The following is an 18,015-nucleotide window of genomic DNA, read 5'->3' as shown; positions in this document are numbered from 1 at the left end:
CATTCTCTGTAAAACTAGTCAAAACATTTGAAGAACACCAAGAAAGCCCTGGGCCAGCTTGAAGCAATTACTAATGTATTACCCTGCTTTACAGCCTCTGAAACAGTGATGGTAATTGGCTCTATGATGTGATAATACATTGCCACAGTGAATGCCCAGAGCAGTGTGTTTTTCTTGCATTCACAGATTATTTGCATCACTGGATGGTGACTAACGGTCTTAAACTGGCAGAGAAGCTTGCCAGGAAAGCATGCAGCAGTCCAGAGAGAAAGGAGAGGGAGGCCACACTAAACTGAAAATGAGACTGTAAGCGTGAGCATGTCTACAAAAAAAGGAGGCAATTTTACAAACTTAGCCAGAGTACAACATGTATTGATAGCTGACACAAAATGGTTGTGGTCATTCTCATAACTCAAACTAATATAACAGTATGATAACTCACATACGAGTTAATCTGACTTTTCACAAAACTCCAAAAAGTTAATACAAGAACACAAGGATACAATCACTTCTATACCTAATGAAGTTTCAAATATAAACAATGAGGTCGGTATGAATTAAACCAAAGTATAAACTAGGAAAAAGAAAACACACCTGCAGTTATATATAGTTCCCTTATAGGTTGCTTGACGCTACATATTTGTATAAAGACATTTTCAGGTGGACTCTTCCAGTTTGTGTGTTCTTTGGAAGGCACTCTCCATTCAAGTCCTGTTGCTTGTTTGGCCAAGCTGAAAATAAAGCGTCAATTACAAACAGAGGAGTAAAGACAACACTTGGAACCTGTAAATATTAGGGCTGAACGATTCTCTGGCTTTATAACAAAATCGCAATTTCAAAGACTTTGAAATCGCAAGAGCTGTGATGTTCATTTCGTCTTATATTATGCAATCATGCAGACCTTGTGAGCTGGCCACCTGCTCCACTGCATTCAGTGTTCAAGCCTCAAGTCTGAAATAAATGGACATGCAGGAGTTCTTGATGGAGAAGAAAAAAAAAAAAAAAAACAGGAGCTTAATTTATGCAAATAGCTGCATTCAAATCACAATGAGCCACCTTCCCCTATCCACTCTCCAGTCTCTCTCACGTTGGCTGCTATTGTGGATAACATGCATTAACCGTATCCATATTTTCAGTTATAGAAAATGGTCACACTTAAATTGTGTTGGCTCAAAAAAAATCGCGATTAGATATTTTCTCCAAATAGTTCAGTCCTAGTAAATATTACTGCACTGAACATTTATGGCTGAAACCTGCAATACAGTAAATACGGGTAAACCAAAAAGTCTTAATCATAAGCGAAAAGTCTGAACATGTACATATACAGTGATGACAAATGTTTGATTTCTGTTATATGCAATGTTAGAGTTGTATGGAAAATTTGGGCTCTGGTCAAATGTTTTTTTTTTTTTTCTAAATTTTGTTTCTATTTTTATTTGAACATGAAAATAAGATTAGCACATTCTTTACTTCTGCAAATTTTGAAACATAATTATTACTTACATTCTGATAAAAAATAAAACATGAAATGTGGCATGTATGAAAGTTATGGCACATTTCATATTGTTTCATGTTATATTTTTCCAGCATGTTAAAAAAAAATAGAAAATGTGCAGCAATATTTGCAGAAAAATGCCATATTTAAGTGTGTTCCCTGTAGAGAATGTGTTAACCTTTTTTCATTTAGAAAATCAACAAAGCATGTAATTTGAAACTTTTCCAGAGAACTTTACATATTTTTTTTTTATTATATTATTACATAATCCCAAAATGTTTAAGAGTAGACTATGTATACAGACTATGTATACAGCCTGTATACAAGATATTCAGGTTTTGATGAAGTTTTAAAGGATATGCCTTACTTACCGTTGTCTGGTCAGTTCAGTATCTCACACTTTGTTTACAGTTGCTCTTGCACTGCCCTCTAGTGACAAATGATGAGTTATGGAAAGAGGGAACGTGAATGTGAAACATAGATCCTTACCTTCAGTTCTCTGGCTTAACACCAGGAAACATCTTGGAGCACATATCTTTTTCTTTGTCCAGGCAGTCCTTGTAACAACTGCAAGCACACAAAACCTTCAGGCTTTTCATCTACATGGGTAAATTCGATACAACAGTCCATACACAACAGAAGCACTGCTGGAGAACTTACACTGCCAGCTTTCTTAGCAACTTGTTAATATCAGCATCAAATGGCTTCTTGGCCTGAGCCATTGTGAGGTAGTCTTGTGCCTTCTCATAGTCAAACATTTCCAAAGAGGCCTGATAAGACAAATACAAAGGAATGTAGCTGTAGTTCTGGTATCCTAGCTGTGCCATTCCATGACGAGTCATTTAAAATACAGGGGTTTTGACCTCACCATCTTGGATTTGGGGGTCACTGCACCAGATGTACAGCATCATGTATGACAACCATACATGGTCACTATTATTGGTATTCTGCTATAGTCATTGCTCTTGTACTGACTTCAACCTATTTTACTAGAAATGCATTAAGGCTATACAAAAAACTGAATCTAAATTCTAAGACGTACCACATCGATCCTACAGACAAAAGTCTCTTTACATTGCCCTCTCCTTGACAGACCTCTGCTGTCATTTTAACATCCTGCTATGAGAAATTATAACTTTCAAGACAAATTCTTTCTGATTGCATACATAAATGATAAGGTCACTGCTTGTTAAAAGTTTGATTTTTCTTTAACCTATTTTAGCACAATAGGACCTTAAGTCACTGTTTTAACAAAAATCTCAAAGTATTTCTGAAACTGTAATTTTACAGGAAAACAAAAAATTGTATTTCTTCCAAGCAATTTGAACCATTTTACTATCATCATGAAAAAGGTTTTTATAAAATGGTGCAAAAAAATAGGACAGGGAAATCTCAGTAAATACACAAATCAGCCCTGTGCTGGTAACAAAATACTCTTATTCATCTAACAGTGCGGAAATCAACACTTCTGATGTTGCTGCTTTATATGGGAGCTCCGAGTTTTGTGAAAGCCTTAAATCAAGCCACTGACCGAGAACATCCCAACCAATTGCTACACTTGATCCAGTGAAAAAGTTCAGAGTTTCGATAGAAAGACTGCTCTGGTTTTAGGTACATGATTAACAGCTTTACAGTCACGCATGCAATTCCCCAACCTGGCCACAGCGGAAGAGGGCTTTGGTGTTGTCTGGGCTGATCTTCAGCGCTCTCTCGCCGTACTGCAGGGCTTTTTGAGGCCTCTCCAGGCGCAGGTAAGTGAGAGAAAGGTTGAGTAAGAAGGGTAACTTCGCCTCATTGACGCGCCCCTTCTCCTCTTTGCCCATCGGCTCTCGGTTCTGCAAGAGTGTCATGGCCTGATGGATAGATACTTTATTGATCCTGAAGGAAATTTAGCAGCCAGTAGCAGTCAGACAACAAGGGATAATAATAATAATAATAATAATACAAAAAAAACCCATCTACAGGCATATAAACAAAAATATGTAATATATATATATATATATATATATATATATATATATATATATATATATATATATATATATATATATATATATAAATATAAATAAAACCTAAAATAAAAAAGGCAGTCCAATGATGAATGTACAACCCCAATTCCAATGAAGTTGGGACGTTGTGTAAAACCAGAATACGATGATTTGCAAATCCTTTTCAACCTATATTGAATTGAATATACTACAAAGACAAGATATTTAATGTTCAAATGGACAAACTTTATTGTTTTTTGCAAATATTCACTCATTTTGAATTTGATGCCTGCAACACGTTCCAAAGAAGTTGGGACAGGAGCATGTTTACCACTGTGTTACATCACCTTTCCTTTTAACAACACTCAATAAGTGTTTGGGAACTGAGGACAATAATAATTGTTGAAGCTTTGCAGGTGGAATTCTCTCCCATTCTTGCTTGATGTACAAGTTCAGTTGTTCAACAGTCCGGGGTCTCCGTTGGCGTATTTTGCGCTTCATAATGTGCCACACATTTTCAATGGGAGACAGGTCTGGACTGCAGGCAGGCCAGTCTAGTACCCGCACTCTTTTACTACGAAGCCACGCTGTTGTAACACAGAATGTGGCTTGGCATCGTCTTGCTGAAATAAGCAGGACGTCCCTGAAAAAGACGTTGCTTGGATGGCAGCATATGTTGAACCAAAACCTGTATGTACCTTTCAGCATTAATGGTGCCTTCACAGATGTGTAAGTTACCCACGCCATGGGCACTAACACCCCCCCACACCATCAGAGATGCTGGCTTTTGAACTTTGCACTGATAACAATCCGGACAGTCCTTTTCCTCTTTGGCCCAGAGGACGCGACGTGCATGATTTCCGAAAACAATTTGAAATGTGGACTCGTCAGACCACAGGACACTTTTCCACTGTGTGTCAGTCCATCTCAGATGAGCTCGTGCCCAGAGAAGCCGGCGGCGTTTCTGTGTGTTGTTGATATCTGGCTTTCACTTTGCATGGCAGAGTTTTAACTTGCACTTGTAGATGGAGCGACGAACTGTGTTCACTGACAGTGGTTTTCTGAAGTGTTCCTGAGCCCATGTGGGAATATCCGTTACAGAATGATGTGGGTTTTTAATGCAGTGCCGCCTGAGGGATCGAAGGTCACAGACATTCAATGTTGGTTTTCTGCCTTGCCGCTTGCTTGCAGAGATTTCTCCCGATTCTCTGAATCTTTTGATGATATTATGGACTGTAGATGATGAAATCCCTAAATTCCTTGCAATTGCACGTTGAGAAACGTTGTTCTTAAAACTGTTGGACTATTTTCTCACGCAGTTGTTCACAAAGTGGTGAACCTCGCCCCGTCCTTGCTTGTGAACGACTGAGCCTTTCAGGGATGCTCCCTTTATACCCAGTCATGACACTCACCTGTTTCCAATTAACCTGTTCACCTGTGGAATGTTCCAAACAGGTGTTTTTTTGAGCATTCCTCAACTTTCCCAGTCTTTTGTTGCCCCTGTCCCAACTTCTTTGGAACGTGTTGCAAGCAAACAATAAAGTTTATCTGTTTGAACATTAAATATCTTGTCTTTGTAGTGTACTCAATTGAATATAGGTTCAAAAGGATTTGTAAATCATCGTATTCTGTTTTTATTTATGTTTTACACAACGTCCCTTCATTGGAATTGGGGTTGTACAAGAAGGCGCAGGTAACAGAATATAAAGACGATGCTGAAGAAATATGTGCATATATTGGTGCTGAAATAAAGTGTCCGAGTGTGGAGTGTCCAGCTGTGCACGATGCACAATAAGGTGTGCAGAAAGTGCAATATGCAATAGATTGCACCATTACAAAAAAAAAAAATCTGATTTCACCATTAATCTTATTTTGTTCCCATGTGCCATCAAGAGACTTACATGTAAAGATATTAGTAATATGAACAAAGACAATACTGGTGAACGCACCTGCTTGTACCGGTCTTTTGCATCTTCGTAGCGGGCCTGGTTGAAGCAGCGGTTCCCAAAGGTTCTCTCTGTGTCAACCACATTCAGCAACGTGGACAGAGGAACTGAGTTTTGCTCTCCCTGTGAAACAGTTTTGAAGGCAAAGGCTAATGCAATACTGCAAGGTAAGTGCTGCTGCTATACTTATACCAAAATGCTGTAGCATAATTATGCAAGACTCATAGTACCAAATAGCCTTTTCCCTTTAATTTCCACGTAGAACTTCACTGCATTTATGTTATACAAATAAGCAACTGATCTTTCGCTTCTTCTTCTTCTTTCGGGTGCTCCCTTTAGGGGTCACCACAGCGGATCATCTGCCTCCATCTTGCCCTATCCATTGCCTCCTCTACTTTCACACCAACCATCTCCATGTCCACCTTCACTACATCCATAAACCTTCTCTGAGGTCTACCTCTTCTCCTTCTACCCGGCAGCTCCATCTCCAACATTCTTTGCCCAATATATCCACTATTCCTCCTCAACACATGTCCAAACCATCTCAACCTGGCCTCTCTGGCTTTATCTCCAAACTGCTCCACCTTCACTGTCCCTCTGATCTGCTCATTTCTAATCACTGTCCCTCTGATCTGCTCATTTCTAATCTTGTCCATCCTTGTCACTCCCAATGAAAATCTCAGCATCTTTCAAGATTCAAGATTTTGTTTCTTTTTAGTGTATCCATCAGTTTGTATCCATCAGTATTTTCTCACTACAATACCCAGCATGCATTACGCAAATATGTCATACATTCATTGAGAATCTTCTCACTTGAAATCCTTTTCATGTAGCCTCTGACAGAGAAGGGGGGGGGGTGTTTGGAGGGGAACAAAACGTGCCCTCGTCTATCTGTCCCAAAGTGACTGTAGTTTTCTAGGAATTTGGGAAATCTCACTGTACAATCCTAAAAAGATGGTACTTCAAGGGTTCTTCGGTAAAGAAAATGCTTCTTTGTAGAACCATAGACACTCCAAGAACCCTGTGCATCTTAAAAGGGCTCTTTAGATTTATGGAAAATGTGTTACAGATGGTTCTATACAGAAGCTGTCAGAAAAGGTTGATATCGTCACATTGGAAGAGTCGTTTTTAGTGCTATATAGAACCCTTGTCCAAAAGCTTCTATGAAGAACCATCTGCAGCACATTCTCCACCAATCTGAAGAACTCTTTGCATGCTTAAAGGGTTCACTGCTTCTTGAAAGGGTTCTTCAGATTAATAGAGAATGTGCTGTAAATGTTCTATATAGAGCCTTCTGAAAAGGATTCTCTATAGCACCAATAATGGTCCTTCTATTGTTACGGTATCAGTCTTGTTACAATAGAAGAACCCTTTATGGTGCTATATAGAACCTTTTTTTAAAGGTTCTATATAGAAACATACACAACACATTCACCATAAATCTAAAGAACCATTTCATGATACAAAGAACATTTAAGCATGAAACGGTTCTTTTGGGTGTTCATGGTTCTAAACAGCACCTTTTTCTTTATTTATTCCCCCCTTCAAGAACCATGTTTTTTAAGAGTGTAGAGATCATTGTGATGCGAGTAAGCATGTTTACAATAACTGTAACATCACTACATGTTTCAGTCTGGCCTGACTGTCCTGTTAGTGTGTTTATTTAGCCACACAGTGTGAGCAATTAGTTAAAAAGCCGTAAAAGAAATTAGAATCGACCATAAAAATTCATCCTGTGTGCAGCCCCAGAACATTTACAACACTCATGTTCATCAAAGTGTCTTCTCTGGAACAGAGCCGGTTTAGCCTAAACAATGACTAGACGGTTTTATTTTACAAACTCTTGTGTCGCCATCACAACAAGCAGATAAAACGTGTGGGATTATTCCCAAGATCAATCAAATCTAAACAGCTTTTTACTTAATGTGTTAAGTTACTGCAGATGGACAAAGAAAACATGCATGTAAATGTAAAGACGTGGTTTGTATTTCTAATACAAAGCCCAAATCAAATCAACAAAAATGTTGCACAACAAAAGAGGAGAAATAACAGATTCTCACCGGACTCATCGCAAAAAATTCGTCGACCTGGGCTGTGTCAAGGAATTCGAGGACCTGTACCTCATACAGCACAGTGGCCGCTGGTGGGATGAGTGGGGGGCAACCCATCTCCCCGAAGGCATAATCGGGCTGGAAGAGAAAACGAGAGAACTCCCCTTTCCTCATGCTCAGCAGGCCCAGCTCAAGACCACACAAAGTCACATCTGAAAGAGAAGACCAATTACGTTCTTCATCACGCATCATTTGATGATTAGTCAGACTTTTTTCCTTTGTTTTAAAAAAGTAAATACAAATAAAAAAGATTTTTAAAAGTTTCAAAAGTCATTCTGACAAATCTAGTTAGTAACATCTAACATTAGGCATCATTCCCCCTTTGGATTTCCGTTCCCATCTTACCTTTACCTAGCTTCACCATTCTAGGAAACTTAAGGTGAGTAGTTGAGTCAAACGGCCGATCAGAGTATTCCAAGAATCCTGAATAATGAACTGTAGATGAACAGATTACGGCAGTGCTGTACATGATTACGCTGATAATTCCACAAAACAAATCAACTTTAGCACCGTGTAAAACCGCTCGTTAAATTACAACGCAGTCTCATGATGCCTACCGGAGACTGAAGCATCCATTGGCACAGGTGAGCCGTCCCCTGCACGTATGACCTCTTTGAGAATCCCCCCATTTCCTAAAATGTCCTGCATTTGCTGAGCAAGACGCTGGAAAGGAGTCTACATGGAAAGCCGTCCTGACATTCTTAGCACATGAAATTTAACGTGTAAAAAGTCCAATTCTGATATATCAAAATGAAACACTTACTAGAGGAAATTATTTTTAGCATGTAAAAGCTCACTTCAGACCTATAACAACTCCTGTATTTTCCCAGCTCGCTGTAATGAAAAGAGGAGTTTTACTATGAATCCTATTTTAACACGTGATAATTCTGTTTTCACAGGTGAATATTAGATTTGACACGTTTAAATTCAAAATACAGGGTGATTCAAAAAGATTAATCCCATTTCAAAATGATTTATTTCACTTGTAAATCATTACAGAACAGTGCAGTAAGCTGTAGATGGTTTAAGTGAGCATAAAGTTTATTACGAAACTTTACCCAATTATAAAGTGCTCAGCATGACCTCCTCCGGCTGCACGGACAACATCAAATTCAACCCATACTTGATTGAGCACGTCGGGGGTCACTGAAATCACGGCTCTATCAAAGCTGGTCATCGGACATCGTCCAGTGTTGTGGAACCAAGGACGAAGGCTCTGAGCTGTTGGAGGTTCACTGTCGACAAAAATCACATTGCAGAGTTATAACGGATTCACTCTGATTGAAGTGGAGAACGCAGAATGCTTTCTGCTCAGGGGTCGCATCTCCTCGCAGACTGAAGGGAGACATCTTCTGGTGACAGTCAGAGTCTCTACGACTCCCTCTTTCAGTTGGTATGTGATTGGTTCCTAGACGCCTCACAGTTGTAAAAACATGGTGCTTTGAAATCAGATGAAGCTTTTTGAATCACCCTGTATTGTATTTTTAAAACTGATTTCTTACTACTGAAAATAGTTGTATTAATGTAAAAATAAATGTTCTGCTCTTACATGTAATAACTAAATTAGAAAATTCAATCAAAATCAAACGCATGTTTAATTTAAATTAAAATTTCATCCATACTACTAAGAACTGTTCCTCAAGCTCAAATGAACTGGGAAAAGCCAAGTTTCATTTTTACAAGCGTGAATAACATCTTTACTAAGTTAGCTTGCCTTCTGCTAGTAGCTATATAACTTAAGGAGGAACCTCTTACAAAGTTGGATTGCTCTCTAGCTGACAGCGGGCTAATATTGCTTAAACTCTGACTGACGAGCTTTAAACCAGCCAAACTAAGTTCATACCCGAGGCTTAAGTTGGCTTTCTAGTCGAATTTTCCCGTTCCACCTTAAACGGTGCAGCAGTTAACTTACATTCTGGCGCCTCATTTAAGGTGGAGCGGGAAAATTCGAACAAGAAACCGACTTCAGCTCCGTAACCTCAGTGTTTATACAAACCGGCTACCTGGATTCCAGCTCGACGGCGCTCCTCTGGGGCGATAAACTGCATGATTCTCGAAGAAACCCCGTTTGTCTGCATGATTCTGTGGCTAACCGAGAACAAACAGTCCACAAATCAACTAGTTAGCGTTAGCTCAGTTAACGTTAGCCAGCGAGCTAACCCACAATCCACCCCAATAGCAGCGCCGTTGAGATCGGTTAGCCCCTCATTTACCAACAGCAATGACTCTGAAACATCTCAGGCCAAAAACTCACTGTCGAATCAAAGTATACGCGAAGAGACCCAAGTGTTAATACTTGCTATGCCTAGTAAAATATTGTACCAGACCATCAGAAGCAGCAGTCACAGGTTAAAGAGGAACTCCACCGATTTTTCAATCCGTTCTGCGTAATTAAACGGTTGAGATCAGCGAAGACGTCCAGGGTGGTTTGGCGCGGTCAGGTGTTCGCAGCGGTGGTCCTCATCTAAAAGGTCCCTCACAGAGAGCTTTTACATGAAATGGTTATGAATACGCGGCCAGATTTATGACAGGTTTAGGTTCGTTTTATTACAGGTTTATGGCGTAAAATGTACTTTAATCTGTTTATTTTAAGCCCATCGTGGCGGAGGGATACATGTTGGGCGTTGTGAGGCTTTTTTGTGAAAGCTAAACCTGAGCTAATGGAGAAATGCCCTCCGCTGGACCACATATGCTTAAAGGCGATCTTCCTTAAAGGGAAATCCCAACTACTTTTCAAAGTTTCTGCATGTTTAGATCAGTAAGATGTAAACAAAGTCATTCACAGTGATTTGCTGCGAAATTCTCCAATTTAGAGAAACGTTCCTAGTCAGAATTGTTCACAGTGGTGGTTATAGGAACCTGACGTCTAAAACGCTTAATGCCTCTAAAAGCTCCCTCACAGAAACAGGATATGGTTATGAATACAATGCCTGTCGTCTGAGACACTGTTTTACGACAGTTTTGTAATACAGAATTATAATACAGCACTGCAAGGTAAAATAGTCCCCAAAGAAAGCTTTTTTCAGTATTTTACCATCATCAACCTCACATATGAATACTCAGAAGACGGTTCACTTGTTGCTTTAGATAGCAAATGAAATGTCCAGATTTGTGTTGTAGACACCACAACACCTGGGTCCTGTCACCACCACTGTAAAGAGTTTGTAATCTACAATGAACCATTTCACATAAAACACGGAGACATTATATAATAAGTAAAATAAGAAGGAATTACCTAAATGTTTCAGTACATTTTTACTTTCATATAGATGCGCAAATTGAAAAAAAAGATTATTTACCATTTAATAAGAAAATGTAGAGCACAATTAGTCTTATACAAGCAATGGGAAAACAGACACTGAAATCTTTATAAAAATGTTTTTATTGTGTGTAAACATTACTCAAAGCAAGACACGACGGGATCCTACATGATTCAAATGCAAATTCATTCCTCTAGTGCTGTTCCATTTCCTTCTACACTCAAATGACTCTTGGTTGGCATGAATAGTTCTAGGAAAAAAACTTTTAAAGGGCCAATATAGTAAAAACTGAACTTCGTTTTTTGGGAAATATAGGTTTAGTGTAGTATGTAAACATTGTTAAAGTTTCAAAATGCTACTGTACACTTCCCAGTCCATATATAACATTTATATATGTATATATTCAGCCTGCAGCGGTTTAGCTCCACCCACTCACACTGAAGTTTTAAGGAGTGTTTCAACTGCTTTTGAATGAAGCACAATAAAGGACAGTTAATAAGAAAAGAGGTGATTTATATACATTGGTGTTAAAGCACAGGAATGAAAGCAGCCTGTTTAAAGCTGATATGGTAATGTAAAAATGAATTATGAATGCTTTTGGTACATAAATCCACAAACATCATATCAGCTATCGTTCCAGAGGTATCACTCCAGAGGTATCGCTCCAGAGGACCCTCTTTGGCACCTCTATTTTAAAGAGTGCACGCCTGTCAAATGCCATGCAGTCAAAAGAGCGACAAATCATGTCAGTTATGGTTCATATGGATCAACATGGATACAGTTGGAATTTCTTAAAAACAAAGCAATTTAAGATGCACATTTATGTATATGCACAAATATATATACATATGTTCCACTCACACCATAACAGAGTGGTGTGAGGAAGCCCTCTTCTTCTGGACAGATCTAGGCTTGGCCACTGGTCTCTGGAGTTCTCCAGGTGGAATGAGAATATCTGCAGGTTCAGGTGATGAATGTGTTTTAAACCCACTCTTCAGAAAGTCTATGGTTGCGTACTCTGTGCTGGAGTTATTGACCGGAGCCGCTCTCTGCCTTTCTCGCCCAGTCGTGTGTCCAGACTGTAACATCTGGATGTCGGCGTAATGCAAGTCATCAGCGTCCGTCTTCTTCTTTTTATTGACTTGAGCGTACTCGGGGTCAGCCGCCACCTGATCATATATGTGCGCATCTGCAGGCTAATACAAAACAAACCAGACTGTTCATGCAAAATAACTGATTTTCAAAAGTTGAGCCAACGACTCAATGGCCCTTATTAATCTTAGAGCCTAAACTCCACTTAGCCATTCACAGTCGTATGCAAAATATCAAATGTGAGATTAGGTTCTGAAATAAGTCACCATATCATTTATATGGCATTTTCTTTTCAATTTCAGTGCACGACTTCTGTCAACTTGCTGAGTTTAACACACATAACATAGAAAAACACAAAATAGAAATGAACAATCTTATTTTGACTGACTCCAGTGCATAAGTGCATTATTGTAATCAGTCGCAAAATCAATATGGCACCAAGTTAGTCCATTAATCTCCATATGTGAAATTTAAAATGTTCTTTGGTCCATATGCTCTCGGAGTTCTTCTAAGCATGAATCCGAAGAAAAATTTCAATCACATTAAAAACAAAAATTATAAAGTCCCAATTTGATTGTGAACAAATGTATGAAAAATCTATATGGGCACCATTCTACGTTCATTCGAGGTATAACTTCACAAAATCAGCACAAGTTCTGTTGTATTATTTCTTTTCATACCAAATTTAGTTTATTCCACCCAACGCTTCACTGCTTGGCCTTATAACGCAATCACCTGATCAAGGTTATTTGGGCTGATCGCAGTTATTTTATACAGTTTTTCGCTTCCACAATCAATGTTTACCTGTCATTTTGATCAGTTATGTTGAAGTAAATATTTAAAAAAAAAAAAAAACCCTATCAAGACATCATAGGCCTTAGAAAAAGATGTGCTAGCTTCTCACTGCTGCTATAGCACCTGTAGGGGCAGCAGTGGGTAATGTTTGTTTATTTGAACTTTAGCTGTGTCTGTGGTCAACTGGGAACTTTGGACATCATGAAGCGAGACAGCTAGTCAGCCAATTTGCCCACCCAAGGCCTGTGCTTTAATAACTGCTTATAATGAACAAAAAGCCAAATTGTTACACAGTTATTTATATGGCAAATTTCATGATCGTACCACTAATAAAATTAATTCACTGTTTACAAGTGACAACACATTAACAAAACTAAACAGCACAGGAAGCAGTCACTGTAACTGTCAGTGAAGGAAGTATTCTAATGGAGTCACAGCAGCAGCTTTGAAAAACAGATATACCTGATGGGATGGAGCAGGTGCACGAGGAGCTGACAGAAGCAAAAGACAAAAACATTGTTAACGTTAATTGGCGTTTTCATCATAGTTCAGCGCATCGAGATCTTAATGTGCCGGCCAAGTGTACACAGATTAAGAGTGAACAAATTATGCCTTGTTATATCTAAACACCCGACACACCTCATCCAAGTAATCATCCTCAAATAACCTGAATGACGGAACTGGCTATGAAGCCTCCAAGAACCAATTTGGGAAAGTACACCCGAGTGTATTAACAATGCACATCTGGACCACCGTTAGAACACAGCTGTTCTTACCTCTCTTTGCTGACCGCTTTAGACTGAGCTTCCTTGGATTTAAACCCCACCTAACAAAGAAAAATAAAAGAGTAAACATTCTGCAGAGGACTACAGTTGTTTATTTGAGAGTTTATTCATTCTTATTTTATTTATATGCACAATTTAGGAGCTCTTATTTGTCCTATTTATAGTTAAATTGTAATCCATTTAGCATTTATTACTTCTTTTTTTTTTTTTTTTTACCCGATTTTCTCCCCAATTTAGTCGTCTCCAATTCCACCCGCTAGTTGCGTGATGGGTGGAGAAGGGGGGCCATCCGACCCGCCCAGAGAGAGCGAGGCCAATCGTGCTCTCTTGGACTCCTGGCTGCGGATGGCTGTAGCATCACCAGGGTTTGAACTCGCGATCTCCTGATGACAGGGCCAATGCTTAGACAGTTACGCCACTTTACTGTTTTAAATGAATGAATTATTGATTGGGATGGGTGAAATGTCCCTTCAGAAGCGCCTTGCCTGCCTTTGACTCTCCAGTACTCCACTCCAAAGGCCAAAAATAAGTTTGCCAATTTTCCTGTTTAAATACACCGGATTGAACGCATCAGTTATTTATCAGGTGTGTTAGAGTAGGAAAATCACCAAACTGTGCTCGACTCTGCTTCTCCAGGACCAGAGCTGGGCAGCCATGCCCTGTAAAGACTAAACTATTGGCTTACTCCAGCATTTGGTTCTAACTATTACAGAAAATAAAGGGCCAAAATCATGCAAATCTGGATTTTATTCTCTTTTTAAAAGGGGCTCTTCACACCTGTCCCAAATAGTTGTCCCCTTGAGTCCACACCCAGGACCCATTCTGCGCTCATTAATGCTGGTTTGCTTTCACACACAAGAGTTCCTTATGACGTGTGGATGGATTGCACAATTCCATATGTTAATTTTTCTGTGCGCAGGCCAAATGGTAGACACTAGCTTCATCTGTTTGCTGCTTTTTATTCTCTGGACTGCTTCTGGGCTCAAAAACAGCTTCCATACTGAGCTCAGAGTAACCGGTCCTGGGTCAGGAAAAAAAAAACTCTTGGTGAAAACAGCCAGGCGTGAAAATGCTGTAGTAGTATTTATTAAACATTAAAAGTTTCAAAATGTGCTGTAAACTCCCTGGTCCATACAGCTGTTTTGAATGATCTGTTTTTTGTGACATCACCAACCAATATATTTACATATATCCACCTATTCCAGTCTACAGTCCAAGTTCACCCATTTAGCCTAAACATTTAGCAACCCTAAATCCTAAAAATTAGGAGAGGGCCTGTAACATTTTAGGGCTAATCAGCAGGCTAGTTAAAGGGGAATGCCACCAATGTTTCAAAAAGATCTGCATAATTCAATCATTTTGACAAACAAATTTACAGATATTACAGTGGTGGTTAAAAGAAGCACACCATGTCATGATGTCTATAACCCAAATGCAGTCATTTTATTTACTGTCTGAAATGACCAGCACATCTACACATCTCCTCGGTTTTTACCTGCAATGCTAATAATGATAAAATACTAAAGAATTCCATTCTCTGGCTATATTTTGCCTTAAAATACCCTGCATGTGTTCACCATTAATGGATCTGAAAATAGTATATTTAAGGCAAACATATCAGCTCAAAACTATCAAAACAATGAATCAGCCATCAGGGAGCGTATTCATAACCGTTTCACATAACTTCATGTGAGGTATGTGAGGTAGCTTTCAGAGGTCTTAAAAGTCTTCAGTCGTTTGGTTCCTTTAGTTCACCTATGTAGACTGACTACTGGTAACACAGATGTGTTCCTCTTTATATTCTTGTTTATTACCAATAACAGAAGTAGAAAATCTCTGCAGACAAACACTTGTTTTTTTCTTTAATGTAACATTTGAACAGTGTGCATCTCAAATGTTTTGTTTTACATCAATATAACATTTCCCCAAAATTATTTAACTGATGCAAGTTTAGTGCAACTTCACAGGTTTTAAGTATTTAAGACAGAAAAAAAGCCAGAGGTGTCCAGAATGATGCCTGGAGCTGTAGGTTACTGTAAAAGGGCTGAGAATGAAATTAGAATAAAAGTGGTGATCAACTCTGAGGTGGAGGAGTTGACAAAAAATTGCCACTGTAGAATTTATTGTTTCTCATTTGAATTATCCATCCATCCATCGATTTTCTAATTAATTAAATTAATATTTACAGCATAGCCTCTTAGGTTAGGTTAAAAGGGTAATGATTTTTCTAAATTTGTACATATTTAAATGGTTAAGATGTAAACAAGGTCATTCAGGTCAGTTTGATCTGAAATGCTCCGTTCTAGAGAAATCTGAGTTAGAACTGTTCATAGTGGTGGTGATGGGAACCAGACAGCTGAATCATGGTATCGCTCCAAAGGCTACTTCGCAGAAAGTTTCCATGTTCTGGTTCCTGTCACCACCACTGTGAAGAAAACCAAGTTGGCAGGTTTCTCTACATTCAAACATTTCACATTAAACCAGTCTGTATGACTTTGTTTACGTCTCAGTGACTGAATTATACAGACAGTTTGACTCCCCTTTAAGAAACTCGGCGCCAACTGATTCCAAACATTAGAAACGCGGTCATACACAGCTCTCATATTAACAGCCAGGACCTGTCCTGCTTAGCTGGTCACTGACGGACAAACCAAGCAAACTAAGTAAATCCCTTTTCTCTTCCCATCCCATCCAAAACAAAACACTACACAAACACGCCATCACCACTGTAACCTCACCAGGCGCTCATCAGCGCCCTCTAGGTTGCTGGGTGTGGTTGCTACTACTCGGGTCTCTTCATTCGCCTTTCTAATATGAACAGACTAACGGATCCGCCTCAAAATACAGTTAAAGCCCTTAGAAAGGATGACGTTTATAGGCCAAATGTTCGGCTAAAGAGTTGATAAATAAGCGAATATCTGACAAGTAAGTAGACGAAGCTGAAGTTAGCGTCTTTATTTACCAGCGTGTGAAACATATTTTCCGTTCTACCTTAAATGGTGCAGTAGTGCAGCGGTTACATTCTGGCGCCTGGGGCACGAGAATAGAACTGATGCACAATTTAAGGTGGAACGGAAAATTCCGACTTCAGCCTCGTATTAAGTTGAACGTTTACAAAGTAAAGCTAATTTATTTCACCCAGACTACGCACAGTTTGATACCCACTTACAGCCGACGATTTGGCTTCGGTTAAAGCAAACAAGCCCGTGTTAAATCTGTTCAAAAGGGTATACGTTAGGTTAGCAACTTTTAGGAACAAATTCTGGCGCCGTTATGGACCTAGCCTACCGTTAACGCTGTAAAATATGACATATCTTAAAGAAAAGGCTACTTACTTATCCAAGGCTTTCGTTACCCCGTTCCCCATGGCTGTACATGTTGTAAGAGGCAGACAGCAGTGGTTTATTTGGTTGCCCGCTTCATTTCCTTGTTGTGAGGTAACAGGAGCTCGGCAGGTGCGGTGGCTAATGTGTGCTACCTTTGTCCCTCCTACGTTCTGGCTTCCCTTGGCTGACCTTGAGGAAGGGCTAGTAAATGTTTAACCGCTTCTATGTTTCCCTTCTTTAGCCACAATGATCTACCCTCAGATAATATGGGGTAAAAGTACTGACTGAACATTTTCCTGTCTGTTAGATGTTTCCTCACCACATGAAATGATCTGCCACCCTGGAGAGCTCAGATCCAACGCACACCTGGCTCTAATATTCAGATGTTCCTGAAGGCCTTCATTACCTGGATCAGATGTGGTCAGGTGGATCTCCAGGACTGGACCTAAGCGCCCATTATTCCACTGGTCAAAACAAGACGAACTTCCTTGTTTCAACAGGTTATGATGTTCAGTGATATATTGTTAAGAGGACCCAGAGAACAGAGGAATTCTCACACAGTTACGTCCAATCTTAACTAGTCGTCTTCTCAGATCTCATACATTTAGCTTCTGAGAAACAGCCTTTGGATCAAAACAGTGGCTCATTAATGTCTTAACTCCTTTGTGTCTGACTTTTCGCTCCCTAGTCGCTGAATAACACCCAAGAAAAGAGCCAGATCTCATTCTTCATATAAAAGTTAGAGACCACACTTTCATTGATTCGGTTACCAACTTACCAAGTGCAAGTTATTTGTTTTTCAGTGTCAGGATAACATATTTCCAGGAATGACACAGAAACCCCAACAGCCATCATCCTTTTCAGTATTTCGTGTGTTCACTCTTTGCCTTTATTACAGTTTCCGTTCTTTTCAGAGGTCTTATTTTCAGTTTTATAAGAAATCTGCAGGGATATTTTTCCACACCTCCAAAGTTCAGTCTTATAAGTTGGTTGCATTTTCTACTTCTTGCTGTCTAAGTAAGCTTATTTGCAGATTTACACTTACCTGATCATAAAGCCTTGGTCTACGTCTCAGATCTCCAGTTTCTGTGTAAATGTGTTTATTTTTTTTGTCTGTTCCCTTTTCTCAGTGATGACGTCCTGGCAGCTACACATCCTTTCACACCCAGAGCATTGAATTGTCTTCTGCCAGGTGTTGTAGGTGGCTGTTAGAGTCC

At 39.4% G+C, this 18,015-nt stretch overlaps 2 protein-coding genes and 1 long non-coding RNA gene across 12 annotated transcripts; 1 reads left to right on the top strand and 2 right to left on the bottom strand.

Annotated features, from left to right (window-relative positions):
* Positions 1-341: 341 nt before the first annotated feature.
* fkbp6 (FKBP prolyl isomerase 6) lies at positions 342-10,087 on the bottom strand. Of its 10 annotated transcripts, none has more exons than XR_001857846.2 (11): positions 9,863-10,087; positions 9,544-9,628; positions 8,098-8,215; positions 7,886-7,975; positions 7,490-7,692; positions 5,433-5,552; positions 3,151-3,348; positions 2,156-2,265; positions 1,985-2,062; positions 902-977; positions 342-731 (listed from the first exon to the last, which is right to left on the bottom strand). XR_001857846.2 is itself a non-coding variant. In XM_017697551.2 (10 exons), the coding sequence occupies exons 1-9, from the start codon at positions 9,868-9,870 to the stop codon at positions 1,987-1,989; spliced, it is 1,008 nt and encodes a 335-aa protein (XP_017553040.1). In that variant the 5' UTR covers positions 9,871-10,087; the 3' UTR covers positions 342-977; positions 1,985-1,986. The 10 variants fall into 10 exon arrangements, 3 of the variants coding, with proteins under 3 accessions (XP_017553040.1, XP_017553049.1, XP_017553083.1); XR_001857848.2 differs by having other exon boundaries at positions 902-951; XR_001857851.2 differs by having other exon boundaries at positions 3,151-3,330.
* An 816-nt stretch (positions 10,088-10,903) lies between these two features.
* Positions 10,904-17,048, bottom strand: zgc:193711 (uncharacterized protein LOC569781 homolog). Its single transcript, XM_017700020.2, has 4 exons — positions 16,808-17,048; positions 13,464-13,513; positions 13,150-13,178; positions 10,904-11,996 (listed from the first exon to the last, which is right to left on the bottom strand). The coding sequence occupies exons 1-4, from the start codon at positions 16,837-16,839 to the stop codon at positions 11,658-11,660; spliced, it is 450 nt and encodes a 149-aa protein (XP_017555509.1). The 5' UTR covers positions 16,840-17,048; the 3' UTR covers positions 10,904-11,657.
* On the top strand, positions 16,307-17,880 carry LOC119262210. The gene is made up of 2 exons (XR_005129482.1): positions 16,307-16,397; positions 17,106-17,880. It is a non-coding gene; the product is annotated as an uncharacterized LOC119262210 (long non-coding RNA).
* Positions 17,881-18,015: the final 135 nt, after the last annotated feature.

The sequence above is a fragment of the Pygocentrus nattereri genome, chromosome 23 (assembly GCF_015220715.1).
Source record: "Pygocentrus nattereri isolate fPygNat1 chromosome 23, fPygNat1.pri, whole genome shotgun sequence".
Lineage (NCBI taxonomy): Eukaryota > Metazoa > Chordata > Actinopteri > Characiformes > Serrasalmidae > Pygocentrus > Pygocentrus nattereri.
This window is presented reverse-complemented; position numbering and strand designations above follow the sequence as displayed.

Excerpts from the sequence above, each read along its gene's own strand:
- zgc:193711 (XM_017700020.2), bottom strand. The coding sequence starts at position 16,839 with ATGGGGAACGGGGTAACGAAAGCCTTGGATAA. Across the intron at positions 13,179-13,463 it reads AAAGCGGTCAGCAAAGAGAG|CTCCTCGTGCACCTGCTCCA; the intron begins GTAAGAACAGCT and ends TGCTTCTGTCAG. Across the intron at positions 11,997-13,149 it reads CACCTGCTCCATCCCATCAG|CCTGCAGATGCGCACATATA; the intron begins GTATATCTGTTT and ends GTTTTGTATTAG.
- fkbp6 (XM_017697551.2), bottom strand. Across the intron at positions 3,349-5,432 it reads CAAAAGACCGGTACAAGCAG|GCCATGACACTCTTGCAGAA; the intron begins GTGCGTTCACCA and ends TCTATCCATCAG. Across the intron at positions 2,266-3,150 it reads CCCTCTTCCGCTGTGGCCAG|GCCTCTTTGGAAATGTTTGA; the intron begins GTTGGGGAATTG and ends TTGTCTTATCAG.